At 54.3% G+C, this 18,810-nt stretch overlaps 1 protein-coding gene across 1 annotated transcript in view; it reads right to left on the minus strand.

Moving 5' to 3' along the window:
* LOC123761791 (uncharacterized) overlaps positions 1-18,810 on the minus strand; it is a 94,412-nt gene that overhangs the window by 55,817 nt on the left and 19,785 nt on the right. Inside the window, exon 3 of the mRNA XM_069330463.1 lies at positions 868-1,083. Within this exon, the coding sequence (XP_069186564.1) occupies positions 868-1,083 (216 nt within the window). The remainder of the gene's footprint in view (positions 1-867; positions 1,084-18,810) is intronic.

The following is an 18,810-nucleotide window of genomic DNA, read 5'->3' on the forward strand; positions in this document are numbered from 1 at the left end:
CAGGAGGAACAGAACCGGCCGCTGTATATAATAGGAGACAAGGTGCACAGTACTTTGCGCCCCTACCAGCAACGATACCACTTCCTACCCAAGGCCAAACAAAAGAATGAAAACCCCAGCTGACCCCAAGGGCAGGCAATTGGCGAGGCGCAAAAGATCCCTGCGGAAGCGGTTCCCGAACGCCCTGTGGAAGAGAACCCCAGAACGCAAGGGCAGTACTTGCAGGGTGCTTAGGGAAGGTGACCCTAAGCGCATGCAGCCCCAGTACTGATGAATGACTCCTGGCATGCCCACTGCACCACAGAAAAACACCACAAGGCACACGACTGCACAGAATGAGAGGCCAGAGTCGACGACCGCCACAGTCAGACATCAGCCGAGAACTGAATGCTGGAGCAGCTGGCGCAGGGGGTCCGGGACTCCCCCTGGGGTGGTTCTTGTTATTGTTAGCTGTGCAGACGAGCAGCTTAGCAGTAGTAGTGACGTTTGCTTATTTTAGTTCGGGAGTTCTGCCTCCTTGTTCAGCTTTTAGGTAGCAATTTTTACCATTTGGGGCTTGTTTTGTTACGTATACCTTTCTGGGTGCTAGCCCTGGTCAATAGCAGACATGGAATGCTTCCAACACATGGGGGGTTTCTATAGGCCATTGCATCCCTAGCCTCTCTGAGGGGGTTAGGTTCTGGCTCGTGGTCCCCGGTAGACAAAGAACTCCAATCGACTGATGCGGCAGTCTAATACATACATATCAGCTCCGGGGAGCTGTAGGGTCTCCCCACAGAAAATTAGAAATTGCACCGAGAGTAGAGCCCATAGACATATTTACCCAACTTTTCTTGTTGTTTAAAGGAAACTTTTGATATAACTTACCAACATGTACACTATGAAGAGAGTCATATCATCAACATTTCTCTTTTGTATGCTGTGATTTCGAACAGCCACATATATTAGAGGTCGTTCCTGTCTGTCTCGCTGATTCAAAATTTCACATATTTTTGTATCAAAAGTTTTCTTTACCCCTGGTGTGTTTCTAGTGATATTTGCTACATCAAAATCTTGTCTCCAAGCATTTGTTGCCAGGATTCTCTGAAAATAAATTTTTCTCTGAAATATGTCAGTCTTTTATAAAGTAATTATCACAACATGCAATAGATTTTGAAAAAAAAACAGCGTTGAATGTAATGAAACGCCATTTTCTGGGTGAACCCCGGAGGCTCCCTGGAGCTTATTGGGCTAATGTATGTTATATTAGACCGGGACATTAGCTAAGGAGTTCAGACCTACCAGGGACCAGTGCCAGAACCTGGCCCCTTCAGAGAGGTGTCAGGGAGCAATGGCCCTGGAAAACCCCCTTGTGGTTGGGGTTTTCCTTATCTGCCATCGACCAGGGTTAGGCACTCAGAAAGGTAGGCGTAACAAAACAAACCCCACATGTTAAAAAAGTAAAACAAAAAAATGAACAGAGAGGTAGAAACTCCCTACAATCCAAAGGAAACAAGCAAACAAGCAAACATCACACTTTACTACCGTGCCGATCATCCACACAGCTCTTCCTGCCCTGAGAGGGGGAGGGGAAAGCCCTGGACCTCACCGCGCCGGCTGCTTAGCATCAATTCGGAAACTAAGGTTCAACCAACGCGAAAAAAACGCCGACCAGTGGGAGGGAGGGTTGCCAGGGAACCTCCGGGGCTCACCCAGAAAATGGCGTTTCATTACATTCAACGCTGGTTTTCTGTGGGGAGCCCCTACAGCTCCCTGGAGCTTTATACCCAAAGAGAAGGAAAAGAAAGGGCTGACTCGGGAGGCAGCCGCCACAAACTCCGCAACGCGAAGCCGAGACAACAGGCTGCAACCTGCGACCCAAGGCAACAAGAAACGCACAGGTGCAGACACACGCATAAAGAACGGGTGGCCAGGAACCTTTGCGACCCTCAAAACCTCGCGCCCAAAATGAGCCCTAGACGTCACCAACACAGCAGCGAAAGCTGCAAACATTAGAACAGCACAGACCGCAGGCTGGAAGACCTAAAAACTCTGCGGACAACCTGGGAGACCCGAGCCCTGAAACAGGGAACGAGGGAAACCGGATCAACCCAAAGCGCATCCCTGACATGGTATGCAGCCGTCTCGACCGTCGCCAGAAGGACCAAGAAAGGCTGCAAACATACAAACCTACTACCAGTACCAAAGAGCAGAAACCTGAACTGAAGTGGCTACCATAAACTGAGGAGAAGATAAGAGGGCACCCTGATCAAGGATCAGGACGGCTCAGGCGATGCATGAGCAGGCCGGAGGTGAAACAAAACACGAGAAAGCGTACAGAACAGGGCAGATGTGACGTCCACCCCAAACGCAAGCCAGAGCAGCTCCGCCAGCGCCGCACAAAACAAGGTGACAGTAAGAAACATCAAATAACTGTAGTCCTGAAAACCCAAGAAAGGACAAGACAACCTGATGCGAAAGAGAAGACAACCTACGAAAAGCAAGAAAAAGGTGCATAGAAACACCAGGAACGTCATACTGTCACCAAGACGAAGCTCGCAGGTGGGACACCGTCAACAAAGCCACCTGATCACCACAGAGATGGTGATACCCGCGTAAAAATACCAGACGCGAAGAGCCAAGGAGAAGGCCGAACCAGTCACGTACAGGACCGGTCCGACGTGCCGAAAGAGGCGGAGCTGCGGGAAAATGCCCCGGGTTTGGACACCTAACAAGCATCGTTTGAAAATAAAGCTGGGCCGGCCACCAGTGGGACCATGAAGACTACTCTCTTGGGAATGGGCTCCAACCAAGCCAGAACCTGAAGCAACAGCTGGACTGGGAGAAAAGGAACAGGTACCCCCACCTCGACCAGTCCTGCTGAAAGGCATCCACCGTGAACGCCTCGCAGGAGGGGTAAGGGCGCCACATAGAATGGGCGACGCCTAAACCACGCCGACTCAAAGACGTGCATGGCCAGGAGTCCATATGTCCGGCAGAGCCAATGAAATGAGTCGGCGACGACTGACCAATCCGCTAACAGAGGAATGAACTGAGACAAGCTGTCCGTCAGGACGTAGGACACACCTCGGACATGAACTTCAGCTTAGCCAAACCCTGAGAATCCAGCAAACAGGCCACTCGAAGCAACCCCAAAGGCAAACACCTAAGAGAAACCCTGGGGTTCCGGCAAAGAACTGCCAGAGAACAGTCCGAATGGAGCTGAATGGTAGAGCACTGAGTGACCCAAACCCTCCGAAGCGCAAACCAGACAGCCACGAACTCCCGAACCGTGCTGTGAGCCCGATGGATGGACAGATCCCACCATCCCCGGCCAACCTGGTGAGCACTGGTTACAAAGCCCCAGCCGAGAGATGACTTGTCCGTGAACACTTCGAGCAAAGGCTCGGGGAGGTACCAAGGAACGGAACCCCAAAAACCCCAAAGAGGAAGCTGGTGACGAAGCACCAACACAAGATCCCCGGAGGAACGAACCCAACGATTGCAAGAGGGGTGGAAGGGGAGTCTCTGAAGGAACCAAACAGACGCCGAAACCAAACCCGACCCTGCGGGCAGACCAGCACGTCGAAGTTCAGACTCCCACACAACTGCTCGAGCAATCGCCGAGCAACCCAATACCCTCTCATGAACAACTGAAGGCGGGACCACAGCCGCAGCAACACTTCTGGAGGGAAAGACAAGGAGCGGCGCAAGAGCCCGAAACAAGACCCAGCCAGATCCGAACCGGGACGGAAACAGATGGAACGGCCTCCAGATCACCAGGAAACCAAACCCGGCGATCTGGAAAGAACCACACCCCTGGCGAGCAGACAAGCGGACTGACTGGGAGCCCTAACCAGCCAGTCGTCGAGGTAGGCCAGACACCGAATCCCAAGCAGACTCAGACAGGGCACAAAGATCCGGAAAAGAAGCATAAATACACCAAGTGCCAATTATAAAATAGGGAAGGCAACAAAAGCAGCAAGCCTGAAGCCCCACTACCAACTGTGCCAGTCCTGGAAAACCGGAGAAGAACGTGCCAAGAGTAGACCTGGAGGTCCAGAGCCACCATCCAGGCACCTGGCCCCAACAAAAGCCGGACAGGAGACAACAGTCCTCCGATGAGGGCAAAGAATCCAGGGCACAGACTGAAGTAGTCCAGAAGAACCGTAGGTTCGCCAGGCCCGTGTTTGCATAGAGCAGACTGGAACCCCAGAAGGATGGGGTGGAACGACCATGTCCAACGCACCCACCAAGATGACATGAAGCGCAGGGGGAAGAAGCCCACCCTGCCAGCCCTGAACCCCCGAAAAGAGGGAGGAGCCATCCGCCACCGTTGATTTTACACCCGGTGTAAAATCAACACTCAAACGTTCCCAGAGGAAAAGAAAATGGGCAGAAAATACCCGAAAAACAAAGAAACAACAACAGGAGAATAAAACCCCTGAAAAAGGTGAAAAAACTCACCCAAGAAGCTCGCTCGCACACCCAGGCGCATGTAAACAAACCGCAACGCCGCCCTGGTGGCCCCGCCGGGAAACCGGCAGAAGAACTTGACCACCAGAACAGAGGGCTGTGACCAACGCAAAAGATATGAAAACACGCCAGCAAAAGTGGGAAGCAAGCAGACTGGATGGGCGAAAAACTCCACCCAGAAGCAGAAAACCCAGGCAGGGGCAAACCGCCCCACAACTGCTAGCAGTGACCCAACAGGCAGCATGACGGAGGTAAAAATGGCAACTGTCACCCAGAGACAAGGGCACAGCAACCAAGGAACCCGTACAAGACGGGTTGGAACCCGGAAAACACATTCAATGGTCCACCGAGCCCCGACAGCTCGAGTAGCCAAACGGGTAGGAACCTGCACATGCAGCTGTACAAGGCCAACATCACGAGGAAGCACACGGGCGAACAAGCACGCATTAAGGCGCTCAAACTCGCTCCCTAGCTAAACCTGCAGAACGATACAAGTTTCCTGTCTTTCAAGCGTGCGAGTCCAACAGATCCCATGCCTCGCCCCATTGAAAAGAATGGGCAGTCTGCCAGCCAGGAAGACTCTGGAATCTCCAAATGCACCCAATATGGGGAAGAAGAACCGAACTCAAATGAGGACAGATCCATCACAGTGACAGAATCCGGGTTTTGCAGGAGGGACGCAGCAAGCGCCTAACGAACCTCCTTTGGTGAGATCCGATTAGCAGAAAACCTCCAGAAAGAAGGAGCCTTGGAACCCAAGGAAACCCAGAAAGGAGCCAACCTCTAAATCATACTCATACAGGGGGGGTAAGAAAACCCTTTCCTCTGCAACAACAAGGCCCATGAAGAGGGCACTAACACCCAAGCGGGGTCAAAGGGGGGCCCCAAGCCCCCCAAGGTCAACTCCTCCCCAGCCTTGGGAGCCCCCAAGTCTGAATCCGGGGATGCCCTCTACCCCTGAAGAAAAGGCAGAGTTCAGGGAAAAGACAGAAAAGAAGGGGCCCCTGCTGGTGGGACCCAGAAGCCTCGGCAAGAGGAACTGGCTCAAATGTCTCCATCCCCAACCCCGAATGGGGCAGCCCCTGAAGTTGCCTGAATCTCATTATCATCTAAACCCCGCTCAGACTTCGAAACCCTCAGACATTTGGGAGCCGGAAGCAGTGGGAAGGGTGGGTATGGGAGCAGGATGAACAACAGCGGAAGGACCAGGGAATGTGGACTGAACAAAAGTTGAAGCAACTAACGCCCCCAAGTCCGGGTTCCTATAACCAAAATGGGGCAGCCTTTGGGCATCCGGGTGGGCAACCAACCTAGTGCGCTGCAGCAATGTAAACCCAGCATGCAACTCAGATGCCGCCTGTACCCTAATATCAATGTCATCAGAATGGGTAAATTAGAGAACAAGCATGGAGCATGTCTCGCAAGACTCCGGGTCAAATATGTTGGTGACCCAACAGGCGGCACAACAGAGGCACAAGCGGTGACTGTCACCCTGAGACAAAAGCACACAGTAACCTTCAAACTCGCATGAGGAGAGCTGGAACTCTGAAGACGCATCCAGAGGTCCGAGCCCCAACAGGGTTTTCCAGGTCCGTAGGCTGACTGCTACAGGAAACCCGGGTAAGGTGTTGCTAACCGGTTAAGACCCAAAGCTAACAAGGGGAGAGCAAAACACTGAAACCCCCTGTGATGTGTACAATCACGGGAGCCTAGCGGAGAGCCACCAATACAACAGAAGTGGATCTATAGTCACATAAGGCAGCCCCCACCTGGCAAATAACAAAAAGAAAAGAAAAACCCACAGAAGTACAATGTCCCCAGAGATAACAGGAACAGGCCGCTGTGTAAGTAAGCTGATGACCCAACCCAGCAATAATACCACTCCCTACTCAAGGCCAAACAAGGGCCACGAAACTGTGAAGAGAACCTTAGCATGCAGGGGTAGTACTCACAGGACACTCAGGGAAGGTCGCCCTAAGTGCATGCAACCCTGGTACACTTGGTTACACCTGACCACTGCACCTCAACACTGCAGAGAACACCACTAAGGCAAAACACTGCTTGGAAATTACAGCCAAAGTCGATGACCGCCCTAGATCGCAAAAGCCAACGAACTGGGGTTGCTGGGTAGCCAGCATGGATGAGTGGCACAGCAGCGGTGTGTGACGTTTGCTTATTTGATTGTTTCCCTGGGACTTGGTGGGGGGGGGGGGAGTTCTGCGCCTCTGTTCAGTTTTCGGTTGTAATTTTCTTACAATGTTGGGTCTGTTTTGTTATGTCTACCTTTCTGGGTGCCTAACCCTGGTAGATGGCAGATTAGGAAAGCCCCCAACTACAGGGGTTTTTCAAGGGACCATTGCTCCCTGTGCCCCTGTCAACACGGTTCCACTACACCTAAGGAGGCATAACTGGCCATCCCCTCACAGTGTTCAGGAGAGAACTCGATAAGCACCTCCAAAGGATACCTGATCAACCAGGCTGCGATTCATATGTAAGGCTGCCAGCAGCCGTATCCAACAGCCTGGTTGACCAGTCAAGCAACGAGGAGGCCTGGTCGACAACCAGACCGCGGGAATGCTAAGCCCCGAAAACACCTCAAGGTAACCACACGGTGCCTTTCTGAGTGGGCCAGATTCTGGCTCACTGTCCTCGGTAGGCTGAACCCCATTGACTAATACCCCTAGTCTAATATATATCGCATATTAGCCCAATAGCTCCATATAACCAGCGTTGAATGTAATGAAACGCCATTTTCTGGGTGAGTCCCGGAGGCTCCCCGGAGCTATCCCAGGCTGATATGCTAATGTCAGACTTTGGCATCAGTCATGTGTATGGGGTTCTTAGGCCTACCGGGGACCACAACCAGAACCGGGGCCCCTCAGAGAGGCAAGGGGAGCAATGGCCTATAGAAACCCCCCGTGTGGTTGGAAGCATTCTGTGTCTGCCATCGACTGGATCAGGCACCCAGAAAGGTAAGCGTCCCAAAACAAACCCCTATTCTGGTTAAAATTGCTACAAAAAGCCGAACTAATGGATAAAACTCCCCAACAGGAAAGGAGCAAACTAGTATGACGTCACACGTTGCCACACCGTTGTCTGGGCAGCTTCCCCCTCCCCGGGAGGGGGAAGGGGGAACCCCAGACCCTTCATGCCGGCTACCCACACCTCAGTTCTGAGGCTGGATGTCAAAAACACGAAAAAAATGCCGATCGGAGGGAGGGAGGGATGCCGGGGAGTCTCCGGAACTCACCCAAAAAACGGCATTTCATTACATTCAATGCTGGTTTTCTGGGGGGGAGCCCCGTTGGCTCCCCGGAGCTAACTACCCACAGACGAAAAAAGAGGGACTTACCCGGGAGGTAGTCGTTGCTCACTCCTCAACTCGAACTCAAGACAACTGGCTGCAACCGCCGACCCAAAGCAACACAGGCCCGACGGGGCCCAGGGACATTTACGAGGTAACGAGCAGCCAGGACCCTGTTCGACCGCCAAAAACCACGCACCCGAATATCCGAGCAAAGCATGTTCCCGAAGACGGCAGCACGAACTGCAAACTTATGGATGTCATGGGCACAGGGATAGACTGCAGGCTGGCTGAATTTGATAATCCTGCGAACAACCTGGGAGACCCAGTCCCGCGAACAGGGAAGAAGGGAAACCAGATAAACCCACAGCGCGTCCCCGAACACAGAAGCCGTGGCGCACAAATAACGGCGAAGTGCCGCAACCGGACACAAAGCATGATGCACCCCCGGCCGTACCAACCAAGCATCAACCACCCACGGACCCCTCCGGAATGCAGCAGTCTCATTCTTCGCCTGAAAAGAAGGAGACGGCTGCAGACGAACAAAACGATCGCCACGACCGAAAGAGCAGAAACCCCTGTGCCGGAGGAGAGCATGAAGCTCCCCAACCTGACCCCTAGAGGCCAATGCCAACAAGAAAAGAGCCTTGGAGAAACAATCCTGGAGTGAAGAGGCCACGACGAAACGAGGAGATGAGAGGTAAGCGAGCACCCTGTCCAAAGACCAGGACAGCTCAGGCAGCGCATGAGCAGGCCAGAGGTGAAACAACGCACAAGAAAGCTTACGAAACGGCGCAGACATAACATTGATATCGAAGGTAAGCTGAAGCGGCTCCGCCAGCGCAGCACAGTACAAGGCGACAGTGTTAGGCATAAGATGACGGTCCTGAAACTACCAAGAGAGAAAGGACAAGACCACCCGAACCGACAACGAACCAAAATGACGAAGACGCAAAAAGAAACGGAAGGACCGCCAGAAAACTTCATCCTGCCACCGAGAAGAAGCCCGCAAGTGGGACACCAACAAAGAATCCTCCTGATCACCATAGAGATGATGATATACTCGAGTCAAAAAACCAGCGTTGAATGTAATGAAACGCCATTTTCTGGGTGAGCCCCAGAGGCTCCCTGGAGCTTATCGGGCTAATGTATGTTATATTAGACCGGGACATTAGCTAAGGAGTTCAGACCTACCAGGGACCAGCGCCAGAACCTGGCCCCTTCAGAGAGGTTTCAGGGAGCAATGGCCCTGGAAAACCCCTTTGTGGTTGGGGTTTTCCTTATCTGCCATCGCCCGGGGTTAGGCACCCAGAAAGGTAGGAATGACAAAACAAACCCCACTTGGTAAAGAAAAAAAAAACTAAACCAAAAACCGAACAGAGACTGAGAAACTCCCTACAATCACAAGGAAACAAGCAAACATCACACTTTACTGCCGTGCCGATCGTCCGCGCAGCCCTCCCTGCCCCGAGAGGGGGAGGGGGGAGCCCCGGACCTACCGCACCGGCTGCCAAGCGTCAGTTCGGAAGCTAAGCTTCAACCAACGCGAAAAAAACACCGACCGGAGGGAGGGAGGGTTGCCAGGGAGCCTCCGAGGCTTACCCAGAAAATGGCGTTTCATTACATTCAACGCTGGTTTTCTGTGGGGAGCCCCTACGGCTCCCTGGAGCTTCATACCCAAAGAGAAGGAAAAGAAAGGGCTAACCCGGGAGGCGGCCGCCACAAACTCTGCAACGCAAAGCCGAGACAACAGGTCGAAACCTGCGACCCAAGGCAACAAGAACGAACAGAACAGGAGCAGATGCACAAAGAATGGGCGGACAAGAACCTGTATGACTTTCAAATCCCTGCGCCCAAAATGAGCCCTCGATGTCCCAACACAGCAGCAAAAGCTGCAAATGTCTGAACAGCATGGGCGCAAAGACAGACTGCAGGCTGGAAGAATGAAAAATCTGCGGACGACCTGGGAGACCCGAGCCCTGAAAACGGGGAACGAGGGGAACCGGATCAACCACAGCGCATCCCCAGACACGGTATGCCGGCAACGGCAAAAACACAACTGGACAACACAGGACGCACCCCCCCGGCCAAACCAATCAAGCATGAATACCCCAAAAACCCTTCCGGAAAGCAGCCGAATCTACCGTCGCCAGGACGGAGAAAGGCTGCACATGTACAAATCTACCACCAGTACCAAAGAGCAGAAACCTGAACCGAAGGGGCTACCACAAACTGAGGAGAAGATAAGAAGGCACCCTGATCAAGGACCAGGATGGCTCAGGCAACACATGAGCAGGCCGGAGGCGAAACAAAACACGAGAAAGCATACAAAACGTCATACTGTCGCCAAGACAAAGCTCGCAGGTGGGACACGGTCAACAAAGCCACCAGAACACCATAGAGATGGTGAAACCCGCGTCAAAATACCAGACGCGAAGAGCTGAGGAGAAGGCCGAACCAGTCACGTACAGGACCAATTTGACCTGCCGAAAGAGGCGGAGTCGCGGGAAAACGCCCCGGGTTCGGACACCTAGCAAGCAGCGTCTGAAAATAAGGCTATGCCGGCCACCAAGGAACCATAAGGACTGCTCTCGTGGGAGTGGGCTGCAACCGAGCCAGAACACCAAGCAACAGCTGGACTGGGAGAAGAGGAACAGGTACCCCCACCTCGACCAGTCCTGCCGAAAAGCATCCACCGTGAATGCCTCACAGGTGGGAAAGGGCGCCACATAAAATGGGCGACACCTAGACCACACTGACTCGAAGACGTCCATGGCCAGGAGTCCATACTGTACGTCCGACAGAGCCAACAAAATGAGTCGGTGACGACTGGCCAATCCACAAAGAGAGGAATGAACCGAGACAGCTGTCCGCCAGGACGCAGGACAACCCAGACATGAACCTCACGGTTAGCCACACTCCTGTGGTTCTGGCAAGAACCGCCAGAGAACAGTCCAAACAGAGCTGAATGGCAGAGCACAGAGTGACCCAAACCCTCCGAAGCGCAAACCAGACAGCCACAAACTCCCGAACAGTGCTGTGAGCCCGACGGACAGACAGACTTCACCAACCTTGGCCGACCTGGTGAACACTGGTCACAAAGCCCCAGCCGAGAGATGACCCGTCCGTGAAAAACATCGAGCGAAGGCTCGGGGAGGTGCCAAGGCACGGAACCCCGAAAACCCCAATGAGGAAGCTGGTGACGCAGCACCAACACAAGATCCCCGGAGGAACGAACCCAACGAATGCTGAGGGGCGGAAGGGAAGTCTCCGAAGGAACCAAACAGACGCCGAAGCCAAACCCGACTCCGCGGGCAGACCAGCACGCCGAAGTTCAGACTCCCGTACAACCGCTCAAGCAACTGCTGAGCAACCCGGGACCCCCTCATGTACAGCCGAAGGCGGGACCACAGCCGCAGTAACACTTCTGGAGGGAAAGACAATGAGTGGCCCAATAGCCCTAAACAAGGCCCAGGTCCGAACCCGGGACGGAAACAGATAGAAAAGCCTCCAGATCACCAGGAAACCAAACCCGGCGATCTGGAAGGAACCATACCCCTGGTGAGCAGACAAGCGGACTGACTGGGAGCCCTAACCAGCCAGTCGTCGAGGTAGGCCAGACACCGAATCTCAGACGCAGACAGAGTACTAATATCCGGTAAAGATGCAAAAATTATACCAAGTGCCCATTACCAAATAGGGAAGGCAAGAAAAACAGCAAACCTGAAGCCCCACCACCAACTGTCAGTCCTAGAAAACTGGAGAGGAACATGCCAAGAAGTGACCTGGAGGACCAGGACCACCAACCAGGCACCCGGCCCCAACAGAAGCCGGACAGGAGACAACAGTCCTCCGAGGAGGGCATAGGAGCCAGGGCGCAGACTGAAGAAGTCCAGAAGAACTGCAGATGGGAAAAGCTCATGACTGCAAAGAGCAGACAGGAACCCCAGAAGGATGGGGTGGATCGACCACGTCCAATGCACCCACAAAGATGACATGATGAAGCGCAGGGGAAAAAGCCCACCCCGCCAGTGCTGAACCCCCCCAAAGTGGGAGAAGCCGTCGACCGACGCCACCAGAGGCCGGAAGACAACCCAAAGCGCCCACCAACAGCGGGACCATGCGAGAGGCAACAGAGCAAGCTGCTCCCCCAGCGCCCCGGCAACAGAGAAGGGAACAGAACCCCTTCCGAAAGAAAAAGTACACACACATATACACACACACACAAGATATGTGACACACGTTGTTAGGCCAAAGCTAGAATATGCAGCTGTTGTGTGGTGCCCATATCTTAAGAAGCACATCAACAAACTGGAAAAGGTGCAAAGACATGCTACTAAGTGGCTCCCAGAACTGAAGGGCAAGAGCTACGAGGAGAGGTTAGAAGCATTAAATATGCCAAAACTAGAAGACAGAAGAAAAAGAGGTGATATGATCACTACGTACAAAATAGTAACAGGAATTGATAAAATCGACAGGGAAGACTTCCTGAGACCTGGAACTTCAAGAACAAGAGGCCATAGATTTAAACTAGCTAAACACAGATGCCGAAGAAATATAAGAAAATTCACCTTCGCAAATAGAGTGGTAGACGGTTGGAACAAGTTAAGTGAGAAGGTGGTGGAGGCCAAGACCGTCAGTAGTTTCAAAGCGTTATATGACAAAGAGTGCTGGGAAGACGGGACACCACGAGCGTAGCTCTCATCCTGTAACTACACTTAGGTAATTACACTTAGGTAATTACATGTGCATATACACATGTGCACACACACACAGTGGACACATGTACATGTGTACACACACATAATTCAGGAGGAGAGACTACGTTCCCAGAGGAACAGGCAACGGGCAGAAAACACCAGAAAAGCAAAGAAACGACAACAGGAGAATAAAAACCCCTGAAAAAAGTTGAAAACTCACCCGAGACGCTCGCTCGCACACCCAGTCGCATGTAAACAAACCGCAACGCCAGGAAACCGGCAGACGAAAATGGCCGCTAGCAGGGGCTGTGACTGACGCTAAATATACAAAAACATGCCAGCAAAAGTGGGAAGCAAGCAGACTGGATGGGCGAAAAACGCCGCCCAACAGCAGAAAACCCAGGCAGGGGCAAACCCGCCCCCCCAGAACTGCTAGCAGGCATCACCCACAGCCCCGGGAACCAACAACAGAGGCCCCGGGGCAGAGCCGTCCTCCAAGCCCTCCGCCCTTAAAGAAAAGCAAGAGTCCATGGAAAAGGCAGCAAGAAAGGGCCGCTGGTAAGACCCAGAAGCCTTGGGAGGAGGAACAGGCTCGAAAATCTCCGTCCCCCAACCCAAATGGGACAGCCCCCGAAAACCGCCCGAGTCTCTGCCCCAACTAAACCCCGCCCCGACTCCGAAATCCACAGACAGACCGGAGCCGGGAACAGGGAGGGAAAGGGGCGAACAGCACCGAACCAAACGGGGCGGCCTCGGGGCATCCGAGTGGGAAACCAACCTAGCATGTTGCAGCAACCTAACCTAGCTTGCAACACGGATGCCGCCTGTACTCTGAACAGTAATAACATCAGGAGAGTACTGGAGAACAAGCAGAGAAACTCTCGCAAGACTCCGGGTCAAGGTGTCAGTGACCCAACAGGCAGCATGACGGAGGTAAAAATGGCGATTGTCACCCGGAGACAAGGGCACAGCAACCAACGATACCGTACAAGACGGGTTGGAACCCGGAAGACACATTCAATGGTCCCCCGAGCCCAGACAGGGGTTTCCAGGGCCCGTAGGGGTAACAACTATGGGAAGCCCGGGCAAGGTGTTGCTAACCGGTTAAGAAACCCAAACATAACAAGAGGGTAGAGGATAGCACTGAAAACCCCTGCGACGTGTACAATCACGGGGGCCTAGCAGAGGGCCGCCAAACACTACCAGTGGAACTAACCACCTTAGGCAGACCCCCACCAGGCAAGAAAAATTAAAAACAAAAGAAAAACCCCGCAAAAGTACACCGTCTCCAGAGGGAACAGAAACCGGCCTTTGCTTAGGTGGCAGGCTGTGCAATACCTTGATGCCTTAACCAGCACAATACCAATCCCTACCCAGGCCAAACAAGGGCCCCAAGCCCCAGCTGGCCCCAAGGGCGAGGCAAATGCTGAGCAGCAAGAACCTCTACGGGAATGGTTCCCAAACGCCCCAGGGAAGATAACCCTGTTACGCAAGGGCAGTACTCACAGGGCGCTTAGGGAAGTCAGCCACTAAGCACATGCAGCCCCAGCACTGATGAGGTACTCCTGGCCACCGCACAACACAACACACGGCAGTGAACGCCACACAAGGTAAACACCGCCTAGGAAACTGAGGCCAGAGAAGCGTCTATCCCGGTTGACATTAGCTTACGAACTGAAGCTTGGCAGCCGGCGCGGTAGGCCCGGGGCTCCCCCCTTCCCCTCTCGGGGCAGGGAGGGCTGCGCGGACGATCGGCACGGCAGTAAAGTGTGATGTTTGTTTGTTTGCTTGTTTCCTTGTGATTGTAGGGAGTTTCTACCTCTCTGTTCGGTTTTTGGTTTAGTTTTTTTTTTTTTACCATGTGGGGTTTGTTTTGTTATGCCTACCTTTCTGGGTGCCTAACCCCGGTCGATGGCAGATAAGGAAAACCCCAACTACAAAGGGGTTTTCCAGGGCAATTGCTCCCTGAAACCTCTCTGAAGGGGCCAGGTTCTGGCACTGGTCCTTGGTTTGTCTGAACTCCTTAGCTAATGTCCCGGTCTAATATAACATACATTAGCCCGATAAGCTCCAGGGAGCCGTAGGGGTTCCAGGGAGCCGTAGGGGCTCCCCACAGAAAACCATACGCGAAGACTCGAGGAGAATATCGAACCAGCCGCGTGACGTACCTAACCGATCTGCTGATAGAGGCAGAGCCGTGGGAAAACCCTCAGGTTCGGACACCGAGCAAGCAGTGCCTGAAACCAAGGCTGGGCTGGCCACCAAAGGGCCAGAAGGAGAACTCACCCCTGCTAAATCTCCAAGCAAGTCTGGACCTGGAGCAACAGCTGAACCGGGGAAAAGAGGTACAGGAACCCCCAACTCAACCAGTTGGGGTCGATGTCGAAAGGCATCGACCCCGACAGCCTCGCGATCGGGGAAGGGTGCCGCATACACGGGAAGGCACCTCGCCCATGCCGACGCGAAGAGATCCACCTCGGGATGCCCGAACGTTTGGCAAAGCCAACGGATGGAAGCGTCGTCGACCGTCCACTCCGTGGAGAGGGGAACGAAGTGAGACAGGCCGTTGATCAAGACATTGGACACCCCCTGTACGTAAACCGCCAGGAGAGCCAAACCCCGAGATCTCAGCAGAGGAGTCACGTGAAGAGACCAGCCCCAAAGAGCCAAGGACCGCATCGAACCCCCGTGTTTCAGGCAATGAACCACCAGAGAGCAGTCCAAATGGAGCCAAATCGTCGATCTGCGGGCGACCCGAATCCTCCGAAGAGCAGACCACACCGCCACGAACTCCCGCACTGTGCTGTGGGCTCGACGGAAAGACAGACCCCAGCGCCCCTGCCGGCCTGGTGAGCACTGGTCATAAAACCCCAGCCGAGAGACGAAGCATTCATGAACATATCAAGCGAGGGCTCAGGTAGGCGCCACAGCACTGAACCCCGAAAAACCTGAAGAGGAAGCCGGTGACGCAGCAATCGACGCAAGGCCCCCGGGGGTCAAACCCAGTGATCGCAAGAGAGGCAGAAGGGACGACCCCAAAGGAACCAGAACAGACGACGAAGCCAAACCCGACCCGGCAGGTAGACTAACATTGCGAAGTTCAGGCTCCCGCACAGCCTCTCGAGCAACCGCCAGGTGACCCGAGGGCCCACCAGAAACAGACAAAAGCGGGACCGCAGCCATAGGAGAGACTCCGGAGGGAGAGACAAGGAAGCGGTCCGAGAGTTCCAAACGAGACCCAGCCAAATCCAAACCTGAGAGGGAACCAGATGGGACTTCCTCCAGTTCACCAAGAACCCGAACCCAGCGAGCTGGGAAAGAACCAAATCCCTGGCTAGCAAGCAAGCCGACCAGCTAGGAGCCCCAACCAGCCAGTCGTTGAGGTAGGCCAACACCCGAACACCTAAGAGATGCAACCAGGCCATCACGACCCACGTAAGGCGTGTGAACACGTGAGGTACCAGGTTCAACCCGAACGGGAGACAACGAAAGCGGTCACATTGATGCCCCACAACAAAACTGAGCCAGTCCCGGAACCTCGGATGAATTGGGACATGCCAATAAGCGTCCCGGAGACCCAGGGACACCATCCAAGCATCTGGATCCAAGAGGAGCCAAACCTGGGACAGCGTAGTCATCCAAAAGGAAAGGCAATGATCCCAGGGGTTCAGACAGGACAAGTCCAGAATGAATCTCAGGTCCGCGCAGTCCCGATTCAGGACCAGAAACAGATGGGAAACTCATCTGAGGGATGTCGTCGTTTTGACCACGCCAAAGTGAACCAACTCCAAGACAACCCGACAGAGCACAGGGGAAGAAACCTGCCCTGCCAGCCCCGACGCCCCTAAAGGGGATAGGGGTCACCCAACGCCACCGTAGGCCAACAGACACGACCCGAAACACCCACAAATCGTGGGACCAGGCATGAGCGAACAGCGCAAGCCTCCCCCCATTGTCCCGTCAATGGGGCAAACTGTAAAAGGGCCAGCGCCCCTTACGAGACCCAGAACCCTGTGCAGAGCGATTATCTCGCCGACCAGACGAGGGTGGGTCCAAAGAAGGAGCCGAACCCGAACCTGACACCAGTGGCCTACCACAACGAGAGGAACTCCGGGCCCTGGCACGACCCTTCCGGGAAGACCCCCCACGGGACCCCCAGAAGACCAACAAGTCCAACATCGGACGACAAGCAGACAAAGCAGCCTGGATAAACTGCGCTATGGCAGACGCCTCAAACAGAAGAGGACAAAAAGGCAACAACAACCTAAGAGCCAGGGCCCAAGCAGATTCCACGGAGGAACCCCGCACTGCCTGCTGACTCATTCGCGAGCCGGGAAGCATAGAACAGGGAAACCGCATCCAGCAAAATTGGCACGAAAAGCTTCAACACGGCAGCCGACGAGCGAATCGCCGAGGACAAGCGCCCTCACATCCTCCACGAGCCAATCCAAGGACAGCTCCAGGAGGGAAAAGAACCGCAAGGCCAAAGCCAAGAGGCCCCGGGTGCGTAAGTCCTCCGCAACAAGTGCCGCTGAAAGGGAGGGAACCTGCACATGGAGCTGAACAACACCAACATCACGTGGAAGGGCAGGGGCAAACAAGCACTCGTTTAGGACCTCAAGATCGCCCCCACTTCCTCCAGGAAAATCTAAACAACTATGGAAGCTTCCCGCCACTCCAGCGTGTGGGAACGACAGAAGGAATGCCAGGTATCCAAAACAAACAAAGGGCAGTCCACCAGCCAGGAAGACTTCGGAACCTCGTAACAGAGCCAGAAAGGGAACGAAGTCCCAAACCTGAATTCCGAGGGATCCATCTCCTAGGCATAACCCGGGTCACGCAGGAGGTATGCTGCAAGGGCCGCCCGCACCACACCAGGTTGGATGCGATAAGCCGAAAACCTCCGGAGAGACAGAACCGATGCACCCGGGGGAACACGGAACCGAACCTGGGGAGGGGCCAACACCAAATCCAACTCATGCGCAGAGGGGGGAAAAGAAAACCCCACTCCTTGCAACAGTAAGCCCCGCTCAGAGGGAATAAAAACCCAGGCGGGGTCTAGCGAGGCCCAAGGCCCCCAAGTCAGCCCTAAGTCCCCCACAGCAGGACCAGGGGCCGAGTCATCTCCCCAAACACCGACCCCACAAGACAAGGATGGTGCAGCCGCAAAAGCCGGCTGCACCTCCCCCCCCCCCCCCCCTGGAAGGGTCGTCCCCCAAAGCTGCCAGAGTCTCGAGATCAAGTAACCCCTGCCCCGACTCCGAAACCCTCAGACGTTTTGGGGCTGAAAGCAGGGGGGAGGGGGTCCAGAACGAACAACTGGAGGAGAAAGACGAGGAGGCGACCCCCAACCCACAATTCCGAGTCTCAAAAAACAAAGCGGGGCAGCCTCGGGGCATCCGGATGAGCAACCAACCGAGCGCGTTGCAACAGATGAAACCTAGCTTGCAACGCTTGCGCACCGTGCCCGAATAGAATCATCAGAGGATTGGGTAAATTGAGTCACTAGCAAGCAGCAACACTCACAGGACTCAGGGTTGAAAGTATCACCGACCCAACAGGCGGCGTGGCGGAGGCAAAAACAATGAGGGTTACCCCAAGACAAGGGGACCGAGCAACCCTCAAACTCGCACACAGCGAGTGGGGGACTCCGGGGTCACATCTATCGGACCCACGCGCCCCCTAGGGGATTCCCAGGGTCTTGAGCATTTACTTGAAGAGGACTCGCGCCCAGGTAGTCCCAGGAAGGGTGCTGCTAACCGGCGCCCAAAACTACCAAGCGAACTTCTATAGCTGAACCCCAGGGACGTGTACACTCACGGGGACCTAGCAGGGTGCTCCACCGAGGAGAACTGTGGAAGGGCAAACACCAGTGGATAATAGGACAGAACCCCTCACAAGGCAAAAAGAACAAGAAAAACAAAACCCCGCAAGAAGACAGCAAACCCCAAGGAACAGAGCCGGCCCTATGTCGGGAAAACGAAGCTGTGCAGCACCCTGCGCCCCTACCAGTGCAAACTGTCACTTACCCGCAGGTAACAAGGGAGAACAAAACACACAAGAGCCCAACGGGCGGCCGAAAACCAAATGGTAAAACGGACCAACAAAGGCAGGTCCCGAGGAGCCTGTGGAAGGTGGCCCCAAGGGCAGTACTTACAGGGCACCTAGGGAAGGCAGCACTAGGCGCATGCAGCCCGAGTACTGAAGATAACTCCTGGCTCTCGCACCCACAAAAACAAACACCACACGCAAAGTACAGTGCAGTAGCGACACTGGAGCCAGAGCACACGATCTTCGCCTATAGCATCAGCCTCAAGAACTGAGATGTGGGTAGCTGGCATGAAGGGTCTA

The sequence above is a fragment of the Procambarus clarkii genome, chromosome 24, assembly GCF_040958095.1.
Source record: "Procambarus clarkii isolate CNS0578487 chromosome 24, FALCON_Pclarkii_2.0, whole genome shotgun sequence".
In the NCBI taxonomy this organism is placed as follows: Eukaryota; Metazoa; Arthropoda; class Malacostraca; order Decapoda; family Cambaridae; genus Procambarus; species Procambarus clarkii.